The sequence below is a fragment of the Theropithecus gelada genome, chromosome 13, assembly GCF_003255815.1.
Source record: "Theropithecus gelada isolate Dixy chromosome 13, Tgel_1.0, whole genome shotgun sequence".
Classification (NCBI taxonomy): domain Eukaryota; kingdom Metazoa; phylum Chordata; class Mammalia; order Primates; family Cercopithecidae; genus Theropithecus; species Theropithecus gelada.
The window spans coordinates 60,558,641-60,583,040 of NC_037681.1; the positions used below are offsets into that span (position 1 = coordinate 60,558,641).

Genomic DNA, 24,400 nt, shown 5'->3' on the forward strand with positions numbered 1-24,400 from the left:
ATAAGTAAAAAATCAGACAAAGTCCTTTCAGCTACCTTGAACAGTAGGTTTAGAGCAGATATTAATAACTGTCAAATTGAACTTATTTTCAAAGCCAGTAACAGCAAGCATTAAATGACTACAAGGTGTTGTGTTATCTGCTCTGGTCCTCCTGAGCTACTGGGCATGCTCTGAGCATGTATGTAGTTGTACGTATGATACCTGGACTAGTCTCTCCCCTCTGTTGTTATGCTATTGCCACCATCCTTCTTAAGTAAGCTTCCAGTGGGGAAGATATGTTCAGCATGTAAATTTAGGTCAGCCCATGGATTCTCCTGCTTTACAATGGCTAAGAAGGTTTTTTAGGCTACTCAAAGGCTATTGCATCTGCAGTATCACATTCTTTCTGAAAGGGAGTTGGTCAGCTCTGAAGGCCTGTCTCATCGATTCTGCCCTCTGCCTGTGATGGAAAGGAGAGCTGAGTATTATTTCATAATTAAAGAAGTAGGCAAACACTGCTTATTCCATGCTAGGCACTATGCTACACAGGCGACGTGTATATTCTCATTCAACCCTCTCACAAGCATTATGGGCTAGATGTCATTACTTCCTTTTCATGACATGCGAAACTGTGACATTGTGATATTATGCCTCTTGGATAGGGTCTTAGCAAAATGTGAATCTTTAAACCAAAGTTTGATTTCAGAGCCCATTCTCAGTCCACACCACATTGCCCCTTCAGGAAGCCCGAAGTTTGTCTTTCCTCTTAGTTCGTTTCAGGTGGCCCTGTTCCTTTCACTCAGAAACTGTGAAGCAGGTTCTTTCCAAATGCTCTTTCCTGTATCAGGAGAACAAAGATTGAAGAAGGTATGGGCAGTCTGTGAATCCAGACTCCTGGATTTGTGCTGCTTTGTGCATTCATGATCACACATTGATGTAGCCCAATCAACTATCACAGAGACTGGTGAGTAAAAGCAAAGCGAGACAAATCTTAATGGTTTCTTGTACTTCATTATTAAAAGTTAATAGAAACAGGGCAGCAGCAGTCTCAAAAAGAAAAAAAGGAAGTTGCTTTTTTTTTTTTTTTAAAAAAAAAAAAAAGGTCAGGCAGTGGAACAAGGAAAGTAAAAGAACAAGAGTCTGAGGCAGGAGAAAGCAGCTTCCAGCTCAGCTACAGCTGAGAAACACCTGAGATGTTATTCTAAGCTGAAATGACTGGTAGCACTGGCTGGTGGTGAACAGATGGCCATGTTAGGTGGGGCAGTTGCAGGGGTGGTAATTCCCTCTGTATGCTACAGGGACGGGTGACCTAGTGCTGTTCCATAGCATACACCTGCTTACCTCCCCTGGCAGCTGGTACATTGCACATTGGACTTCCTGGGTACCCCATATGTACTCAGAAACTCTGGGCTTTCTGGATGGCACCTTTGCTGCTGCACCAGAAGGAAATGAAGTTTAAAATCAAAGACTCCTGGGTCTGGGGACTCAAAGCACTCAAACCAGTCCTTTAGGCTGACATGGAGGGCATACCTGGGTATGCAGGGATTTCCTCTCCCTCAAGCCATTTATCAGTAGCCTATTAATGTGAATGTTGCATGAAGATTCTTACTTGTAATAATAATAGGTTCCTATTTTCAAATGTCTCTTTTTTCAAATGTATTTCTTTGAATTTCCTAAAAGTTAATAGCCAAAGTGACTAGCTTGTCACATAAGTAAAACATGTTTTTGTCTACTTTGTGTCCCATAGGTTTTATTTACTTGGGTTAGACATCAGACCTTTTATCTGTTTTTATTTTCAATTCGAAAGCAATGTAAAAAAAATACTGCAGGAACACATGCAAATCCAAACCACTAACCTTAGCTCCAACAGAGAGAGCTCTGTTTTCCAAATGAAGTGCGATGGATTCTCCCCAAATTACTTTTTATTGCCGCTTTGCTGCTCAACACATAGGGCAATCCATCACATACCATATGTTAGGTGCTGCCAAGCCTTACCCTGAACACTAAGACTGTAACCTGCCTATGGTTAAACCAGGCAAATGCCATTTCCTAAAATAAAATCCAAGAAATAACTACTGCCTTGGGCTTGAAGGGGATATAATAATATTCAGAGGTTGGCACATTAGATTAAAACATATATGGATCAGATTTCCAATGCAATTGACACAAAATATGTTGATAACAACGTATGTATTTTTTCCTTCATATATGTCCCTGGCTAGGTTTTTAATAGTTTTTGTTATTAACTCCCACCTTGAATTCTAATTAATTTTAGATCAGTCATACAGTTTTAGACTTTTAGTCCTGTCTCCTTGATACATATGACTATAAATCAAGAAGGAAGACTGTCAAGGAGAGAGCATGGCTGGAATTAAACTACACATCACAAAGTCGGGACGTAATTGTTCTTTGCAGGCCTGCCTCAAGTTCATGGTCTATAACCTTGTCCCAGTCATCTAGTCAATATGTAAAAATAGGACAATACTCCCCTTTCCTACAACAATTATTCTTTACCTAAATTTCTCAAACTTTATTGCTACTTATGGGATAAGCATTAAACATCTCTTCTATAAAAAAGGTCATTCTCACAGTCTTGCAGGATGGACTTATGGATAATGTGTTATCTGGAGCAAGGGTTTCATCCAAGATGGTTCATCTTATTCTTGGCTCTTAGAGTTCTTCGGAGACCAGCTGTTCAGCTCTCCAGTGCTTCATGCCCAGGAACTGACACTGGCAGTGGTTTTAATTGGAGTCCATCCTGGTTATGAAGGTCTGCTTGCTTCTCCCAGCAACCACACCTTGATGTATTCATTGACTGACAAAGAGGCAGTCAGAGCGTACAGATCTTCATGGTGTAGTAGTGGAAGAAGCCTCATCAAAGAGACTCTAGGCTCTTCCATAACTATCTGTATGTTCTTAGGAAGTCACTTCACTTTTTTAGATTCCAGTTTCCTCATTTAATTAGAGTATCTCTAAGACTCTTTCTAATTTTACTGTTTGGGTGGTGCACAGAATAGACTAAAATACTAAATTTATATGCAATGTATGATTTTGGTGTTTTTTTGATAAGAGTTTGTACATAACCACTCTTAACAATAATTAACTGATTATTACAACTATCTTATTGTGAAGAATAAATGACTTAAATGAAGTACTTGAAAATCCTAGGAAGATCTCAAGACCTGAAGATACTACCTTTGATCAAACTGTGACAATATTTATGGAATTAAACTGCACAGCACAGTCATTTACCTTTTAAAATTAGATAAGAAATGTTGGCAAAATTATCAACTTCACATCACTCTGACTGGCCATTCATTGATATGAGTGAAGCCAAGGTGGCAGAGAGATGACCATGTTTCAAAGGCTGTGTCTACTGTTAATAAAGTCAGAAGTGCCTGGAGAGCTTTGCTTAAAAAATGTAGATTTGGGGTTTCACCCCCAAGCTTGTCCAGCCTGCCTTATTTTGTTGTTGTTGTTGTTCTGTTTTGTTCTGTTTTAGGTTTTTAGCAGCCTGAAGCCATGGTTTTTAGTTTCTGTCTCTAGTGATAAGCAGAAAAGAGGGGTGACGAAGGGGTTTTACTGGCCTAACCAGAAACAGAAACTAAGAAGCCATGACTGTATTCTTTCTCGGACATCCCTGCTAGATCCACTTAATCAGACTCTCTGAGGACGGGATACAGAAATACACCTTTTAACAAGTGGCTTAGGTTGTTCTTATTTATACCAAGGCTTGAGAACCATAGCTGTAAGACACGGGAAGGGGAGCTGGCACTCCAAGTGCCCAGTTTTGGGGGTTTTCCTGTGAGTAATAGATACTTGAGTTTCAGGGAAGCAGTTAAACAGAAGTAAGGAGAAGCTGGTTTCTCTTAGAAACATGGATGACCTTGGTTATTTTGCTGATAAAATGTGGGTAGGCATCTTGGAGATGCTGGGGCTGCTTAATTGTAACTCCTTCCACTCACAATATGGTTATTCTCCTATTTTTTTTTTTAAACCCTGTTCCAGCTACCCTAAAAGGCCAAACAAGGGAGAATCTACCTAAATTGATTGAATTCTGCTGCTCTGTTTGCCAGGTTGGAAACTTACCTACTTCATAGGGTTTTGAAGGAAATGAGTTAACATGAACAGAATAGGATCTGGCACTTAATGGACGTTCAGTATTATTAGCTATATTTATTATACAACAGAGCCAGATCCCCAGAGAATCTATACATGGTAGGGAATTCTGACTATTGCCAATGATTCTATACTTTTAAGGAGTTATAACACCCTTGAAAAATTATTAACTTGACAATCCTTTGCATTTAGAAGTGTGATAGTGCTTAAAATTCTTAATTATTTTACTTTGAAAATTTCATACAACCAAAGTCATTAAAAGACATTAGAGCTCTTTTGGTTTAAAGCCCAAATCTTACTAATGGCTGTGAGGTAGATGTCTTTGCTTAAACAGTGTATATATTCCTCTCTTTTTTCTTTCTTCTCTTCTATACCCTCATCTGTCTTGCTCTTTTAGAATCAAAAGAGAAATATTGTTTACTTAGGTACTTGTTCTGCTGTCATTGAAGACCTTAAACAAGCATCTGTCTTTGGTTGTGATATGTATTTACCCAAGTAAATAAAAAATCTCTCTCTCTCTCTCTCTCTCTCTCACTCTCACTCACTCACTCACTCTCACTCACTTTCTCTCTCTCACACACACACACACACACACACACACACACACACTTCACTGGTTCATGTGAAAAGAATCATCATTTGGCTTCCAAGTGAAGTTCAAGAGGTAAGGGAATTGCTATGTATGATTGATTAATAACCAGGTAGATGAGGAGTTGAAAAAAGGAAACACACTGAAAATTTCTGCCCATAAAAGTTGTCCTTGAAGAGGGTAAAGAAGAAATGGAGACAGTGACATGACCTACTTTTAGAAGAGAAGGAAACAGAGATAAGTAAAAAGTTCAAGAGGACCTATATTGGCAGGATCAGGGCACCTGCTTCTAGTCACTTTTGTCCCCAGCTACAAATGAGAGTCAGCAGGATAACTTTTGAAAACACGAACTTGTTAGCTCCACCTTGAGTTTCTGCTGAATCGGCCAGAGATGTGGCTGGAGCGTTGGTATTTATCAAAGCTTTCCCAACCAGATTGAGCTCCACTAACGGACTACTCCCAGCCCTGGTTTCTTTGTCCCTGTAAGGAGGACAATGATGCCTCCCTTGGATTAACTGAGGTAATGATGCATGGAATGAGTGACGCATAGATTTGTTTTTAAAGTAACCATTTTTGTTATTGAACTAATTAGCTATTTTTCATTTTTTACATGTTAACATGAATGTTTGTACTTTGTGGGCTTAGTTTTCCTACTTTGTATCTGATATCCTGCTATATTTTAAGTTCAAAGAAAGAAATTTATTCTAATTAAAGGAGAGAAAAAATGGAGGTTTATTTTTCAGGGATCACAAAACAGAGAAGTGAAAGGATACAAACTAGCAGTGCAGCACTGTTTGATCTGCTTTCCAAACTGTAATTTGAGTCATGTTCTCAAAGAAAATGATAACACTCTACTACACACACCTAGAATAGGATTATTTTTCAGTGTGATGTTCACAGGTGTCCAAGAGAGGATCCAAGGGGTGTTGACAAGGTCTAGATAACTGATACATTTGACAACGGACAGAGTCCAAGGAAAATATCAAGAAGCTTCATCATGTTCAGCTCCAACTGTGAATACACAATGGTAAAGCAGCTGATCGTGTGAAAGAAAATAAATACAATTATTCCATAGAGAAACATCAGGCTGACTCCTTTAGCAAACATGGATCAGAAACAGATTAAGGAGGAGCTATTTTCATGAAAGACTCCTTATTCTTTAATACCATTAATGGAGATAATTCTCTGATAAAGAAAATTACACTCTGACACTCAGATACACACACTCACTTCACTGGTTCATGTAAAAAGAATCCTCATTTGGCTTCCAAATGATGAATAATTTTTTTTTTGATTCCTTAAATTCTTGGCTTCTCCTGGCATTACATTTAGGCTGTCTTTATAGTACTTTAAAATGGGCTGGAATGAACCTGCTTTTAAAATAGCATCAAGTTTTTGATATTTTCAGTTTTGAACCATGATTCTATTACTTTCGTAATAACCCTTATTTTAATAATGCAAAGTCTGTGAGGGCAAAAAAAAAAAAAAAAAAAAGATTTAGTAAAGCAACATTTGGCTAATTTTGAAAAGGAAAAAAGGGCAAATCTGAAGCTAAAAACAAATAGCTGACTTAATTGTCATTTTCCCAAGCCAGATGGTTTGTTATTAAATAGATATAACTGAAACTAACTTCCTGCCTTAAATACAATCTAGGGCTGCCCTGCACTGATCAGTGCCTCTGACTCCTCCCTTCCTAATCATCTCCCTTTTTCGGCTAATCCTCCTTGCATTTGAAGCCTAGTTCTGTCTTCTATGCTTTGTTCTATTTCTGGATCATCCATCTCCTATCCAAATCTCCTCAAATTCTCTTCTCTCCTATTTAGAGATAGTAAAGACATAGGTTTTCCTGTCTTGCTAGAGCTAGTTGAGAAGGATCAGAGAGAGAAACTGTACTCTAAGTTGAAGAGAAATATAAAGAAAATAGAAACCTTCATTCTCACAGGCAGCTAGCCTTAATGGGTTACAAGGAAACTTCGTTGTCAGCTGGATTATACTGGTGTGATTTTAAGTGTATGGATCTAGACAATATGCTGAAGACATGTGCCTTTCCCCAGTGGATATCTACCCAGTTACTCATTCCACAGAGACATTTTTTTGAAGGGGTTGCTTTGTGTATTATCAGCTCACAAAAATATTAACACTATTAAAAGTAGGCCACTGCATGCAACCTCAATCCAGCACAGGAGGCAGCACGTGACACTTGAGGACAGGTGAGTCTTGAATGGGTTCTGAAAATTTCCAATAATTCACTCATTTTGCCTTCCACTTTGCTGTGATTTGGTGTAAAATTTCCTCCATTAACCCATTCCTATAGATTAGTCATAGGATACAAAAAAGCATATATACCTATCAAAAGCCTGAAAAGTCTGCAAACTATTTGGCCCAGCAATTCTCTACTTCTGAGGCTCTAGAAGCAATTTTACAAGCACACAAATTTATATCAGGGATTGCAGCAGAGGTTCTATGTTAGAGAAAAATTAGAAACAATTGTCTGTCATTTTAGAAAAAATAATTTGCAACTTGATATAACATGATATTGTGCAACTATTAAAGTACACTAACAAAAACATTCATGATACACTGCTAAGTGAGAAAGCAGGTTATATAACTATGCCTACTATCAGTGCATAGTGTGGGTAAATATTTGCTATATATCTGTATACACATTTTTTGTGCAGTTTATTTAAATATCCCAGGATTTCACAATTTTAAAGGTGCAAATGGCTGAATGTAGATGGTGGTGAGATGGCAGGATTTCTTTTTCTTGTTTGTTTATTAACATTTTCTATTTTATTTACAAAGGGCATGTATTGTTTATTGTGCTATTAAAAGCTAATAAATACAGGTTTAAAATAGATATATAAATACAGAGTCTATCTGGGAAGGATGAATGGTTGAATTTCAGCTTCTTCCTGGTCCTTTTGGTTAATTCAGCAGTCATAATTACATTAGACAAATCCTTGGATGAAAAGCATCCTACATACTACACACAGAGCAGGTGCATCTCAAAGGGTGTAGCAGGGAGGAGGAAGGAGTGGAATAGAAGAGGAGGAGATAACTTTGACATCAGGATCTGACCTGGGATCCAGTCAGTAGGGTGCCTAGGACAGTTCACAGTATGGAACAAGAATCCTAAAACGCAACTTCACCCACTATGAACGTTTGCCCAGCACCAGCTGTGAAGGAGAGATGTGTTTGTCTTCATTTTTCCCATCTATTCCTGTTAAGCATTGAAGAACTGCAGAGCAGCACCAAAATCCTCTCAATTTTATATTTTGTGCTACAAATACCTTATATTTTATTACTAACAGTATGTTTTAGTGACTTCCACCTACAAAATTGCTTTGCATATTCACTTAACCTGACAAATACCTTTTACAAGCTTGTTAAGAGATTCATATCCTTGAGATGTTTGGGAAGGGGCTGCAATGCCCATCTTTCATCATTTGTGCTTGGGCTCTTACTAGATAGGTAATTTGTAATGCAAAACAAAACAAAACAAAACAAAACAAAAAACCTGGAAAATAAGGCATAGAGCTCTACCTAAGCTGCTAAGAATATGCCATGAGCCTGATTTCTCAAAATCTTCTCCTTTGTCTGTCTCCCAGGGATGTAGGACAGCTTCTTGTGGATACTTCTTAACACAAGATACTTATCTTTTGTTAAGTATCTCTTATTTTTATAGATTCTTATAATTTCCAGAGCATGTCCATGAATGTTATACTATCTGCCATGCCTGACAATTCTGAGGAGGAAGATGGGTGGGAACAGTTACCCTTAGTTTCATTTTGTCAGAGGAGGAAATGGAAGCTCCTTAGGGGTCAGAAGAATGTGAGGGCACGAGGTGGGATTAGAACCCACATCTTGTAATTTCTGGTGTTCAGGTCCTCATGCTGCCAGTCCATTTCCAGGCTCCTTCATTAACTTGCCAGATAACAACCCCATACTCTGAACATGATAATACATCTACGCTGCCTAACTCTCAGGACTGCTGTGGGTATCAAAGAGATAAATTATAAAAACATACTTTTAAAATGATGAAGCTATACAAATGTAGTTACTATTAAAGCATTTTGTGTGTGTGTGTGTGTTAAATGCAAGGGGTCTGCCTTCCTGAAACCATCATTAACCATTGGGATCTTACTGTGATCATTGGTTGAATATTCCAAAGTCATAACTAATCCAGAATATTTAGAATGGAGGGTCTGTGGGAGAAGAATCCAGGGCAGTGGGGTACCATCTGTTGAGAACAGAGTCGGTAGGGGGGCTCATATGAGAGTACCAGGTGCCGGAGTAAGAAGGAAAAATAATTCAAAGCCATTATTTGAAGTGGAAAGAAAATAACTTTTCACAGTTTCTGAGACTAGACCTGCCTGAGTAAATCTTGGGGTGGGGGTTGGGGGAACACAGATTAGAGGTCTGAAGTGTGATTTGTTAGCGATTAGTGGTGTAAAAAGTCAAAGCCCCCAATTAAAATACCCCCTCCCCCACATAAACACTCTATTCTATGGCTCCATGATCTCGCTTTATTTTCTTCTTAACAATGTTCACCTTCTGTGCTACCTGAAAGTTTATCATCTGTTTATAAGTACCAGTCTTACTCCATGGGAGTAAGATGATAGCATCTGTCTTGTTTATCCCTACCTCTGCCATGCCCAACACTGGCCAGTACAGAGTGGGGGCTCTTTAAGTATCTGAGAATGAATGAAAAGACATGCAGAATGGCTTGAAAGCCTATGTTTTGCCACTGGCTCATATTGTTTCCTTTGTTTTAGTTTTTTAAAATGGTATTTATCTCTTTTTAAATGCCTTTATGAATGGTGTAGAGGAAAAAGCACTTGAAAATTTGATGATCAAGAATGCCACATTGCTTTCAGAGACTCAGTTTGGACTTCCTAGTTAGCTATTGGCATTATCAAAATACAGTGTTTCATTGTGAATATTTCTTGTCACTAGTATTCCACTGTAGACTCAGTTCAGTTATAGAAGCTATAGATGAAAGAACTTAATCTTTACTCTCAGGATAAGAATACTTGACATAGTAGAAATTATTGTCAGGTTCTTCTAAGTGGTTTGCCTCATTTCTCCCCAAAGCACAGACTAAAGAGCAGGAAGCACTTCCAGCCACTTCCAGCGCAGCCTCATACCAAGTGCTGGTTCCCCTCGAGCGACCAGAACTGCAGTCCTCTAATGTGACAAGTGGGTTAGTTTTGGGGTTCTGATTTGCCAAATTTCAACCATCTGAAGGCTCATCATACACAGAATCCTTCATAGAAGGACATTTTCATGCTCACTTGGCATAGCTGTGGTTAGCTGTTGTTTTGCAACTATAACTCAGGAATCACAGGCTATGATAAATCCTCTGGTGGGCCCATCTGCGGACCCCAATGGGATCATTTTAGTCTGGAGCTGCAGCAAGCCTTCTTGTTATCTTGAACCAGGAGTTTTTACAATGATAACCTAATAATAGCTTATAATTTATGGAGGACTATGCCAAAAAGTCCCCTGGGCTCCAGAGAGGCAGGATGGGGTGGAGAGCAAGCCAGGGAGAAAAAACAAACATGACACATAATTTCTTGATTGTAACTAATACAACCAAAATAAGCTGTTTTCTCCTTGAGCACAAAATATAGGATTTGTAGATGCTTAGCTGAAAAAGGTTATCAAATATGGGCACTAACGGAGTTAATGTTTTTAGATCATGTGCTAGAAAAGATGGATTGAACAATGCAAAGCATCTGATGGATTGAAATCCTTTTCTGGAATGAAGCAGAGTATAAACAAGTAATACAGAGCTTATGTTTCATTCCTGAGCAAAGGCAGGATGTGAGGTCTGTGTGCCGAGGAGCAGTGATGGGATTCCAGCTGGCACTGTGCATAAATGCCAAGCAGCATGATTTCATATCTATAATATGCACTACCCCAAACAGATATTAAAATTTTTATGGCCACATGTAAGCTTTGCCTTTTAAACTGAGTTAGCGTTTTATTTGTTCTCTTTTCTAAAAATACCAATGGGCTTAAATTCATTTTGTTTCTCATGCAGGGACCAGACATGGCAATGAAGTTTTGCTTTCTTATAGCCCCTATTTTCTTCTTTTGCGTTTAGCAACAATGTGTCATTCTTTATGTAGGGAGGTCATGTACAGAGCCTCTTATCAATAGGCCGTGGTCTGTGTGCTCTCTTTGCTCTCTTCCTAATGGTTGTGATGATCTGAATGGATTCAGGAGCCAACAGTCAGCACCTACAGTGTGATGTGCTGGGCCATGAATGAGAGTAAGAAGCTGCATTTGTGAGAGCTGCCTCCTTAGCACTGTGTTGTGATCAACTGACTGAACTGATCACGGACATTTGGCATTTATATATCATTAAACATATGTACTGCCCTAAGAGTCTAAGAGTTCACAGTGCTAATTCTAAGTGCCATTGTGTGATCCCCACCCCCCAGCAATTTGCAATGCATGAACCAAGATTACTGTTGGGGGCAGGGTAGTGGAATTGTTTTAAAAAGGTGGACAAATCCATATATACACAAAGCAATGAACAAAAAATATCTCACTCATGTAATTTACAAATACGTACAGAGAGATTCTGTGATGAATAATTTGAAAATCTTACAAAATCCATGGTGAATTCTGACCCTATCATGTAGAGAATCCATGACATTTTTATATTAGCATAGGTCCTTGTGAAAAATAGAGAAAAGGCAAACCTATTGAGTCAGAAAGTACATCAGTGGTTGCCTGGGGCAGAGGGTGGAAATGAGGATTACCTATAAATGGCTGTGAGGCATCTTGCTGGGGTGATGAAATGTTCTAAAACTGGATTAGGGTAATGGCAACAAGACTTAGTGAATTTACTAAAAATCATGAAATTGTATGTACTACAAATGGACACATTTTCTGGTATGTAAGTGATACCACCCTAAAGTTGTTAAAAGATGCAGACTGAGATAGCATTTAAAAAAAAACCCACCAGAAAACAGTGGTCCTTGAGATGTTCTATTTATTTTTTTCAGACAGTGTCTCACTCTGTCACTGAGGCTGGGTGTAATGGCATGATCATTGCTCATTGCAGCCTTAGCCTCCTGGGCTCAAGTGATCCTCCCATCTCAGTCTCCTGAGTAGTTGCGACAACAGGTGCAGACCACCATGCCCAGCTAATTTAAAACTTTTTTTTTTTTTTTTTTTTGGTAGAGACAGAGTCTCACTATGTTGCCCAGGCTCGTCTCAAACTCCTGGACTTAAGTGATCCTCCTGCCTTGGCCTCCCAAAGTGCGGGGATTACAGATGTGAGCCAGCACACCTGGTCACCTTCATTTCAAATGTGAAAAGGGAGAAATAAAAGTCATCAACATTATTTACAAATCATTCCTTAAAGACTGACATTCTTGTGAATGTTTTTCTTGCACTCGACGTTCATTCCCTTTGCTGTACCCCCGAGCCTTGAAAAGAAGGGGAAATTTACATTCATTCACATAACACGTGCATAACACCAACCCTCCAAACACAAAACACACCAACGCACATCTGTATGTTTGTGTTTCTACCAAGTGCCCTTCCTCTGGCCAACCTAGAGTATGTTAAGAAGGCCCAGATAGACTAGGATAAAATATTTTTAGCTCTCTTCTCTTATCCTGTGACTTTTATGGGACTGAATAAAGTTGGCTGGTATGGGGTTGGGGCACTAATCCAAAGACTCTGCAGGACTTCAGATGGGGCAGGACACATGCTGAGCATCCCTGCTCCCTGGACCACCTCCTGGTAGATGACATCATTGTTATCATCCTGGTTCCCCTCCAGCTTTGTACTCAATGCCAGCTGCCCATGCAGTACTGCCCTTTGAGAGAAATAAATCAAGGAGTATAACTACCAACAAAAAACCCTTAAAAGTATTTAATAAAAAATCTCTTCCTTTGAGGAGAAAGAATAAAAGATGCAAAGAGCTTTGAAATGGATCTTTCCCAGGTTTTTACAGATGCTTTGGGTCGGCCGCATGCAGCCTATTCCCCACTGTTTTTTTAGTATACGATAAGAGGCAGTTATGGTGCCATTTCTAGAGAAAATCTTGTAAATTCTGGTTTTTAGCCTTCTTTTGTTTCATTCTCGCCTCAAAAATGTTTGCCTTTGCAGGCTTCCTTTAACTCTAATGACATCATCTATTCGTGGGAAAGTGTGCTGGAACGTACAAAGCATTTAAACTCCAGACTGCTGCTTGCTGGAGTGAGGTTAAGATAAGGTCCCGTGGAAAGTCATTTGAGTGATTAGGGCTGTCCCGTGCTGCCCCTCTGGCAGTGTCCCTGGTTGGCCTTGCCTCTTGGCCTGACTACAGATCTGAGGGTCCATTCAGCCATACTGAACATTTTTGGTAGTAAAGAAATCTGTTGCTTATTAGAGTATGTGAAAACAAAATATACTTGCCCTTTAGGAGCCTCTTGGGGAAACTGACACCATAGCCACTGGGAAATATTGGCTCAGGGTAAAGTAACCCTGTTTTCATTTCCATTTAAGCTGATGTGAAATGTAGCCATCCAATTAAATATGTATGCACCCTGTCACAATGGCACCTCTCGACACTGTCTGTCTGACTTGAAATGTCAGTGTTAACAGGAGAAAGCTCATGGTCAGTGAAATTGCAGGAAACAGAAGCACCTTTGGATATGTCCACCTCACTAGAATTCCTAACATAGGGAAAAATGAAGACAGGCTGAAAATTTACTTGGTTTTTCATTTTTCAATTGCTGCAAAGTAGCTAAGGTAAATACCCCAGGAGGCCTAACTTATTCATCAGTGCATTGAAATAGAAAGTAAAGGAGATCTAACATTTTTGAGGGTCTACTATGTGTGAGGCTCTGTGTTGGGTATCTTATAAATTCACTCTCATGTAATCCTCACTACAACCCTGTGAGATGGATTTTCATGTTCCTATTATTCTGGCTTAGAGGAGTTAAACAATTTGCCTCTGGGGGTGTCATACATCTAGTAAGTAGAGGAGGGAGGGTTGGGTTTCAACACAGGTCTACCTGCCTCTAAAGCTCATGTTATTTTATAACCCCTTAGTGCGTAGTCATTGTGCTAAGACTTTGCATAACTTCTCTGAGATAGAGACTGTCAACTGTCAATCGATCTGTGAGCTTTGCACCGAGAACAACAAATCTGTTTGAAGTAGGATGGGATGAGAAGAAATGACGGAATTAATCTGATTCTCTGCTGTCCTTCAAGGGAGCTCAGAATTCAGAATGACTGGACACAATTTCCCAAGGGGAACATGTTTGTGATGAGTGGGCATTTTTGTGTTCCCTCCTGACCACATCTCTGCTGTTAAGTGAAGAGTGTGTTTACTGGTGAGACCTTGGAATAACAAACTCCATGGTTCCCACTCCTACTTCTGCTCAGAGATCTAGAATATTGGAACGTAATTTCCAAAGCTGCCAGTAAGTCTTGGCAGAACATGACTGCTAGGAGGTTGTCCTCAACATGCCCTTCCTGGGCCCCACTGACCAGTACCTGGGTGGCCACGTATCATAGCTGTGTTTGATCTAGCTCGGGAAGACCAAATCTCTCTTTGTGTTCAGATTCATTAGCGGCACATGGCTATGCTGAGGGGGATTATCTTGGTATTCTATTTTTTTTATTTTGCCAGCTGGGTCAGAACTGAACATCTTTCAGTGGTCTTAGTGATTACATTTTTACATATAGGAAATGCTAATAGTTTATGGGTATAGAACTGGATCTTCATTCATTTCTGAATTTTTTCAAAGCATGGACTCCATTAGGTGTTTTTCATGCCAAATAGAATAATAACAGTTCCTAACCTTAAAGAGTTTAAATGTAATCTTACTGTTGCATGCCTTGAAAGTAAAAAAATAATAAAATTGAGGTAAAGAGAGAAATTAAAAAATTTCTTAAAACATTTGTAAGGCATATGGAAAAGAGTGTACGTAATACTTTAAAAATAAGTCCAAGATGGCACGATAGAGTAGCTAAGTACTAGATTATAAAAACAAGAGATAACATGGATTCCACAGTTTACCATTCATATGAACTTTGACTAAATATGGACAAGTCATTTATTCTCTATGAGTCTTTGTTTCTTCATGTAACATGAGGATACTAGTAGTTACTATCCTATAAGCTATTACGTGATTTTAGACAGGGCCACTACAGTTACATACAGGCATGTGGTACCCCATACATCTCCAGGAGGGTCACTCAGATTATGGGGCCTCTTGGAGTATGCAGCATACAACCTGCACAACCATACAAGTTACTTTAGGGTCCACTGAGAAGTAAAGCAACAGGACACAGTAAATTAAGTTGTAAAGTACTTGCTGTTTAAGTGTTCTACAGAATATCTTAGTTGTGAGAGTTAGAAGCCAGAAAATTAAAAACTGAAAAATATAAGCTATCAATAGCTGTTTTTCTCATTTACTAAAAATAATAAAATGTTTTATGGTACAGTGCTGAATAAACAGAAAAAAAATCATTTTCAGGGGAAGGATCTAAGCATCAAAGCAAAACAAAAGGTTGAAAGGAGGAAAAATCATTTCATATCACTTAATGACATAACCTAAGTAAGATAATAAAGTATACACAGTGCCTATGCCCAGCATATAGTGGAGCTTTGTGGTAAATTTTAAAAATGTTCCCTCCCTGCTCAAAACTTCCCATTTATTCTCATTTTCTGGTGTTTTCTATTCATTTTGACTTTTTTTTAGAGTTGATCTCCACGTAAATAATAATAGTTTCCTGTATTTTATACCAATTTTCAGTTGATACATTCTCTGAGATCCATGCTATTACTTAATCTTCTTGAAAACTTTGTTTGAATTGCCATGTATCATTAGGCTGATTTTACAGGCAAGAAAACTGAAGCTCAGAGAGTCAAGAAATTGGTTAAAACCACACAGTAAGTAAGGGTTAGAAGTCTAGGTTCCTGAATTCAGCTCTAAAGCTCTCTTCTCTCTACCCTCTTGGTGCACAGTCATTAACACCACACTAAGAGAACATGGTGAACAACCAGGATAACCAGTTTTATCTATCAAGTTCTTCCTATGGAATTCAGAAGTCTAAAAGTGTTGTAATTTAAAAATGACACAATTTTCCCCCAACATAAGGTTTTATTTTATTAAAAAGGTTCTACATACAAGATTAGGGGGGATGGTAGAAACCAAAACTATCTTCTTCTCCTTCATGCCTTAAAATCCTTAGAGGGAAATAACTCCTATTTGACAGAATCCAAGGGATAAAAGAATATTCAAAACATAGGAAGGACACAGAAAATCATACAATGCCAGGGCCTAAAGGACAGCCTAGCGTACCCAATTTTTAAGCTTTTCTGGCCAGGTAGCAACCAGCTGGTATCGGGAACTAGTGGTAGAAGTCAGCAAGCATCAGATACAACCCCCACCAAGACGAGTGGAGAAAGATGAAGGCAAGACTTAATGGGGACAACACCCCCCCCCACCACCACTCATCGGTATCTAAGAGTTCTCCCTGCAGTTAAAGGAGGATGCTTACTTCTATTTATTTGAATCCAATAGGAACAAGAGATGAAAGTCCGTATTTTGAATCTGGGATATAAGCTGGAATGTCCTGGCCCAATATATCCACGGCTTATCCAAGTAAACTGTAAGCTAAAAGACTGTCCAATGACTAGGTGGCCCCTAGTCCAAAAAAAGACTGGGCTCCAAATACTCCTTAAATTTCTTCCCTTTATTTTGGACCTGTTTTTCCATAGAAATAAAGTGATATATAACAGTTATACACTTGTGTTAGGCTACTGCAAAATTCAGCACTCCAGAGTATACCTAATGGTTTTTGTTTTTTTGAAATGGATTCTTGCTCTGTCACTCAGGCTGGAGTGCAGTGGTGCGATCTCAGCTCACTGCAACCTCCGCCTCCCGGGTTCAAGCCATTCTTCCGTCTCAGCCTTCTGAGTTGCTGGGATTACAGGTGCCCACCACCACGCCCAGCTAATTTTTGTACTTTTAGTAGGGACAAGGTTTCACCATGTTGGCCCGGCTGGTCTTGAACTCCTGACCTCAAGTCATCTGCCCACCTCAGCCTCCCAAAGTGCTGGGATTACAGGTGTGAGCTACCGCGTCTGGCCTACCTAAAGTTTAAAAAGTACTCACCTGAGGTCTGGGTCTTGGAAGAAGGGATCATAGGAGAGAAAAGACCAAAAAAATACCTTGCTCCTCATCACAGTTCCCACCATAGCCAAAATTATGAAAGAGGAAAAACATTTGTTCTGAGGGCCTCAGCTCTCTTAAGTTTACTTTTGTCACTTCTTACGACAATAACCTCAGATATGTCCTATTCAAGAATAAGCAACACTAAAAAACATCTATCTACCTCCCTCAATAACTTCAATTCTTAATTGTCTCTAGAAGATATTAGGAAGAAAGCAATCTGATTGAACTAACTTGTACTAATGTGTAAATGACTGATTTGTACATTTATTTATGTATACAACCCACAGACATACACACATACACAATTCTGTGTTAGGCACCATTCTAAGTGCTAGAGAAAAGAACAAGATTTCTCATGAAGCTTACATTTTAGTGGACAGAGTTAGAAAATGGTAACATTCAAAAATAAATAAAATCTACAAAGTAATACACATATAAAATAGAGTGAAATAGTACATAAGAATGGGTTGACTACTTCACAGTTGGTGACTATAAAAGGCCTTTTTAAAGATTACATTTAAGACAAGATGTAATTGAAGACAAAGAGCCAGTCTTGTGTAAATGAAGGGGATATGAGACAGCTAGTGCAATACAAAGGAAGGAATGAGCTTGGTGTGTGGATAGAAAAAAAGGCCTACGGGCCCAAAGAACAGCAGGCAAGGAGGAGAACAGAGTGGAAAGATAGGCAGGGGCCAAATCACGTTGGTCTTGTAAGACAGAGTGATGCCTTTCAGAGTTTATCCTAAGTTAAATAAGAAGCCATTGGAAGATTGTAAGCTGTAGTGTGGCCTGATTTACTGCTTAAAATGATCTCTAGCAGAAGCAGGGAGACGGAGAGAAGGCTACTGCAGAGATCTGGGTGAGAGAGGATGCCTGTGTAGACTAGGATGGTGGTGGTAGAGACACAGCTAGATGGGCTCAATCAAGACACACTTTAAAGGAAAGTCAGCCAGGTGCAGTGGCTCACTCCTATAATTCCAGCACTTTGGAAGGCTGAGGCAGGGGTGGGGGAGATCACCTAAGCTCAAGAGTTTGAGACCAGCCTGACCAATATGATGAAACCCTGTCTCTACTAAAAATACAAAAATTAGCTAGGCATGGTGGCACGCACCTGTAGTCCCTGCTACTCGGGAGGCTGAGGCAGGAGAATTGCTTGAACCTGAGAGGCGGAGGTTGCAGTGAGCCAAGATCATGCCACTGCACTCCAGCCTGGGTGACAGAGCAAGGTTCCATCTCAAAAAAATAAAATAAATAAAATCAAAGGAAAGATCTGCAGGACCTTTGACCATGGTGAGGAGGAAAAAGGAATCAAGGATATCTGGATGGATGATGACTTGTTCTCCTGAGAAAGGCAAGATACAGAAAGAGTAGGATTGGTTAAAGGATAAGGCCACTGGGCAGTAGAAATCAACAATTCTGTTTTAGATATAGTAATTCTGAGCTACAAATTATGTCTAGCATCAGTACAGGGCAGGCAGCTAGTATATGAATCTAGCACTTAGGGGAAAATTGAGGCTGGGGATATACATTTGGCAGTCATTGGCATACAGATGTCATTTACACCATAGAGACTGATGTCAAGGAAGTGAGCATGGACCAAGATGAGAAGAAGGATGGAGACCAGTCTTGGGCTTACTCCAACATTTAAAGGTGGGAAGAGGCTATTTGGGAAGCCTCTTCCTCCAGACAGATAAGTGAAAAATAGTGATTCGGGAAGAGGAGGCCCTTTCTCTATTCACAGGCACGGGTCTTCAAGCTCTTGCCGAAATACCTAACAGTGAGGGTAAGTGAAGACCTTTATGAATCCTTCTCTGCTAGTAGATTATGAGCATTTGCTACTAGCTGGTACAAGGAAGAAGCTTTATCTCACATGAAAATTGATAAGCTTTCCCCCATACATTTTGAATGGTATGGCAAAAACACTTTTGATGAGATACGTAGATATTAAATCCTGCCTTGAGGCAGGAGGACTAACAGGAAAGTTTTCAATGTCCGTCTGGCAATTAGAATCTAAGAATCCAAAAGTCTAACCTAGAAAGAAGCAGCAGAATATCAGACACTAAGAAGGGGCCCTTCTGTTTCAGGAAAAGTGCCAAAACATCAGCCTAGAGAAAACGCTGGGCCCCAGGACCACTGCTGACTAAATAGCAGGCTATAAGTGAAGGGAATTATTTTTCTTTATTCTTCTGCCTGCAGCAACTGGGCTTTGTCATCTAGAAACAATAGCATCATTTTTCTTAGGAGACACGATATACAATAAAACATCGCTCTGAATCAGCAGGGTTGAAAAAGTCAGAAATACGATGTTCATCCAACAGCCTGTTCAATTTTCAGTTTTTGGAAAAAATGTTTATATAGATATGATTATCTGAGATTACCTCTGAATATATTGTTTGGGGAGCTTGCTGCACAGTTAATATTTAGCAAATTATGGAATTCTCTCAATAACAGAGCAAAGAAATCTGTGTCCCGATGGAAAGCATTTATGGCAGTGTAAGGAAACTGTTTCAACAATGAATGATTCTGCTGTATTTTCCCCAGACAGATTTTCTTACCTCTTGATGTCTCCACCTGGGTTGTAAGTAAGTTTTAAGTGGCAGAACAAGTGACTCCTCCAAACATTAAAGTTTGCTGTAATCCACAATTCATGTTATAGGGAAAAATCAATTTTAATCATAAGGCTGCCACCATTTTCAAGAGTTTCTTAAGAAAGACACAGAGGCCTTTTGGAAGACTGACATTTAGAAAAAGCCAGTTTGAGGGTATTGGATAAGAGGTATTGGGGAATAAAAAACATTTTCAGGAACAAGGATTTCAGATAGGAAAAGCATTTTTTAAATCCTTTTGAGAACGAGATGTATTTGGTTGGACAAACTGCTGATTTTGGACAATTGTTATGAGAGACATAATTTTTGCCTTTATGATCATTTGCACATATTCTCCTCAGGGACTAAACCCATGACCAACAGTGTGTGCTAACTTGGACACAATGTGATTCATTGACTTAAACCTTAGGAAAAGTGGACTCCAACATATTTTCCTATAATTACCTCAGATAGAAGCAATGGATAACCACAATGTTTATTCCTTTGGTTTTATATATAGTCTCTAATCAAAACACCTTAAGAATATTTTAAGTTTTTCTTTCTGCTGGGTAAATTTCTGGTAATTCTGGAAAAAGATGCAAAGAAAAGAACCAATATGGAACTGCTGGAATGTAGTTGGGATTGAGAGGGAGTCTGCTCTCCTCTAAGGATCAAGGGTCAACTGAAAAACTTCAAACAGCCCTGCTTGCTAAGGTGAAAGTAAGAGAACCCTCTAGGTCTCCTAGCTCCTCTATTCCCTCAGTTGGTTACCAGAAGCATGTGGAGTCTTTAATCAGAACCCCCAGGCAGGCAGGCAGTTGCATAACACCATGCCTTATAGCTGACCAGTACAAATCGGAATACTTCATCCATGGTTAATGAATGAAGTGTCCAGATTTATACTGTTCAGATTATCCTAAATTATTCAATATAAACAATCACCAGAAATACAATTTTATTAATTTTTTTCTATGTCCCATATGCTTTACTAGATGCATAATTTGCAGGTATTTTTTCCAATCTTGACCATAATTCTGCATGTTAAGTATGATTATCTCTATTTTGCAAATGAAGAAAGTGAGGCTCAGAGAGGTTAAGTAACTTGGCCATAGTCACTGAGACAATAAATAGCAGCCTGAAGAAGAATAATGAATTTGAGTAGAAAGAAATACATGATTTAAACTGTAGCTGTTTTCAGACTCAAACCAAAAGTCAGGCTTGCCAACTACGGCAAATTTTAGTAGAAAACAAAGTGACTATGTCAGGACTGTGGGAAATATGGAAAGTGGACAGTGAATAGCACCATTAGCACAGCTGTATTTGCTTCTACTCCTGCCTTTTTCCAAGTCTACCGTAACGCTTGTCGTTGGCCTGATATTTAGTTAAGAACGTGGGTATTGTTGCTCAAAGTAAAGCCTATATATCTGTCAAGATGCTAATTACTGCTGGAGAGTAGATCCAGAGTTTCAGTTACAATAAGCTCTGGTGTGTACCAGAGTCACTTGTGAGCTTTATAACCCACATTCCTGGGCCCTGTCACTCCTAGATCTTCCATAGGTTGTTGATGGTTTTCAGGCATTTGTATTTCTTAACAAGCTCTCAGGTAATTCTGATCACCACCAAAGTTTGAAAATTATTGCTATCAATGCTGTTTGGGAGGATGATGTCTTACTCAGAAATCTGAGTGAACATAATAAACTACAGTTGTAGGTCAGAAGAAAAATTCAGCTTGTAAGGAATGCATGAAGGGATGTTCATGAAATATACATTTGGCCTGTCCACTTTTGTCAGGATTACTTTTTTCCTGTCTTGATCAATGTTTACTTTCTCTTTCCTTTTATTAATATTTGGGTCAAGAGAATATCAGGTCTCCAGTAAGTACATTTTCCTAGTTACCTAAATGAATACAGTTTCATAGAGATCACTAAAATGTTACCAAGTATATAAAAGACAGAAATTTGGTTCTTAAAGCTGACTCTATATTTTTGTCTTTTCAAACGTGCTCATTGCAATGGGAAGCTGATCTGAAAATCTATCCATCAAACCAATCTGGTCTCTGACAGGCCATGGAGACCCTCTGGGGATCTGGGAATGCTTTCCTGTCATTGCAATGACACTGACCGGCTTCTGAACCTTGAGAAGGGCCATGACAATGTTCCGGCAGTGACGTTGTTTATACCTCTGGGCTCTTGTCCTTCATAGGTCTTGGTTTGTTATCACAGTCCTTGAAATTGTAGGAAAGAAAGCGTCAAGAAGGCAAATGAACTTCTGCTACTGGGGGAATGATACATGAAAGTAATTTCTACCTGGCACTGATGTTCCAAGTGCGACGAACACGACTGCAGTCACAGAATCTTTCAGGCCAATGGTGCAGCCAAAGTGGGAAGCCAGGTCTCCAATGAAAGCTGTCAGTAGGCCAATCATGAGGATGGAGACAATGAAACATGCCCAGCCATTCCAGTATTCAGTAGGGGGGACGAAGGCAAAGAGGACCTTCCAGAACACAGTCAGAAAGTGCATCACGTAATCGAAACAGGAGGGCAGCTTCTCTTCCCCACATTCATCGTCATCGTCATCTTCCCCTAGAGAGAACGGAAGGAAGCACATTTCATCACAACCTGTGCTACCGGGTCTTCCTCTCTCTCAATCTCTCCTGTCTAGCCCAGTCATCCCTCAACTCTACGTGGCAGGAGGCCATGAGAGGTGAGTGAAGTTTAGGGTTTTCCAAGAGTTAATCATAACTAACGAATTAATTATCCAGACACTGAAATACCTCTTACTTGTGGCTCATTGGTCAATGGCAAAAAAACTTAACCCCTACCCAGTTCTGCTTCCATGCAATCAACACACCCTTTCTACTTTCACATCTGGTGAGACTTGTCACTCAGAGAAATGAAAATGATTTCTTGCAAAAGGTTGGCAAGCCCTGTGTCAGCCTGAGAAAGAACGCTCTTTTGAAGAAAGACAACTGTAGATGGAGTTCTACCACGGTTCTTTTCTTGCAACTTGAAGTTCAACTCTGGGTTATATAATCACCTACAGGATAATCAAACAGGGCCGTTAATCGTGGCTCTAAGCTTTGCATATTTCTCCAGCATCATCTCCTGTAACTATTTCAAACTCAAGCCTTGGAATTACTTGCCAAATAATTATATACCAAAAAATGAAATTTATTTGCATTTTTCCAAACCAGATACACTTTCTCCTACTTTTGTTCTTTAGAACTAAATGTGCTTGGCATATCCTAATTGCTCCACCCTTATCCTTCCTCACCCATCCTTTAAGACTCACTTCCTCTGTGATGCACTCTCTGACCTCCCCTGAAACCCATGCTGGGAACTGCTTCTCAGAGGAACCTCCCAACACTTGTAACTCTGGATCAGTGGTCCTCAGAGTGTGCTTCCTGAGCAGGTGGCACAGAGAATGTGTTAGAAATTCAAATTATCAGTCCCACTGAATCAGAAATTGGGGAGGGAGTGGACAGCAAGCTGGGCTTGAACAAGCCCTCCATGTGACACTGACACATGTCCAAGTTTGAGAACTGCTTTTCTAAATTGTACATGTTCATGTTCCTCTCTTCTCCAGTTGACTGAGAACCCTTCCAGGTCAGGAATTCATGCATCTTTGTATCCCTGGTGTTTGGTACCATCTCCAGCATGTAAAGTAAGGTGGTTAAGTATGTGGTAAATGAAGGAATGCATGCAGAAATTTCTTTATTATTATTATTATTATTTAAGTTCTAGGGTACATGTGCATAACGTGCAGATTTGTTACATATGTATACTTGTGCCATGTTGGTGTGCTGCACCCAGAAATTTCTATTGACTTTACATAACTATGCAATTACGTAAATATATATATATATATATATATATCACAATTTTGCCAATTAAGTCATATTATCAACATACAAAGAAATGCACAAAGTGTAATATTTAAAGGAACTAGAAAATCGATAATAGTATCTTAAAATGGAGATTTCACTTATAATGTGAAAGTAATGTCCATTGACATGTTTTAAAATGAGGATATTGAAAGTCATCTTTTCTTGAAGTGGTGGCAAATACATGTGTTATGTGGCCATTTTGGAAAGAAGAACATCTCCTTGAAGTCTTTGTTCACCCGTTCCAACCTTGTCATCAGGGTGCTACTTTACTTGGTCCCACTAGTGCAGCTGGCAGTAGGTGGGGCTGCAATTTTGACCTGAGACGGCCAGCATAGAGCACCTGTGTGCAGTCTTCATGAGACACTCTGTGGTGGGCAAGCCATTGGGTGCAGACGATGATTGAGAAAACCCTCTGAAAGCACAAGAGATTTAAGGGAAAAACACCTCTCAGAAAACATATAAAGAGGAATGTCTGGATTTGTCTTCTGTCATTTTACAGGAAAAGAGAAGAGGCAATGGCCTGCTCTTCCGTGAGCACATGGTTGGAATTATATAAATACACTTTGGGGGTATGTGAAGAAAGCAGCCTCATAGTTGAGGCTTGAGATAAACTGCTGGGAGAATCCGCTGCGGATGAGTGGAACTGCCTCTGCAGAACTGCCCAGTGAGGAGCTTGAGTTAGGTCAGCTCATCAGAATGTTTGTGAGTGTAAAAGCATTGCCGACCATTCCCTCTGCTGTTCATGCAGTATTTGTTATATCAACTTTGCCTGGAAGCAGAAGATCCTTTTTAATAAAAACACCTGGGATGGGCTGCACTGTGCCTCCCCAGAATTCGTATGTTAAAGCTCTAACTGCCAGCACCTCAGAATGTGACCTTATTTGGAAACAGGGCCTTTAAAAAGGTAATTAAGTGAAAATGGAGCCATTAGGGTGAGTTCTAATCCAATATGACTGGTGTCCTTATAATAAGAGGAAATCGGGATGCGCGAGAGACACCAGGGATGTGCGTGCACAGAAAGACCATGTGAGTGTTCAGTGAGAAG

The 24,400-nt window shown here is 39.5% G+C and overlaps 1 protein-coding gene across 15 annotated transcripts in view; it reads right to left on the minus strand.

Annotated features, from left to right (window-relative positions):
* Window positions 1–24,400, minus strand: part of SLC8A1 (solute carrier family 8 member A1) — a 386,248-nt gene that overhangs the window by 5,128 nt on the left and 356,720 nt on the right. For all 15 annotated transcript variants that reach the window (XM_025354380.1, XM_025354365.1, XM_025354379.1 and 12 more), the window contains one exon: window positions 21,776–22,051. In XM_025354380.1, coding sequence (XP_025210165.1) covers window positions 21,776–22,051 — 276 coding nt within the window. The remainder of the gene's footprint in view (window positions 1–21,775; window positions 22,052–24,400) is intronic.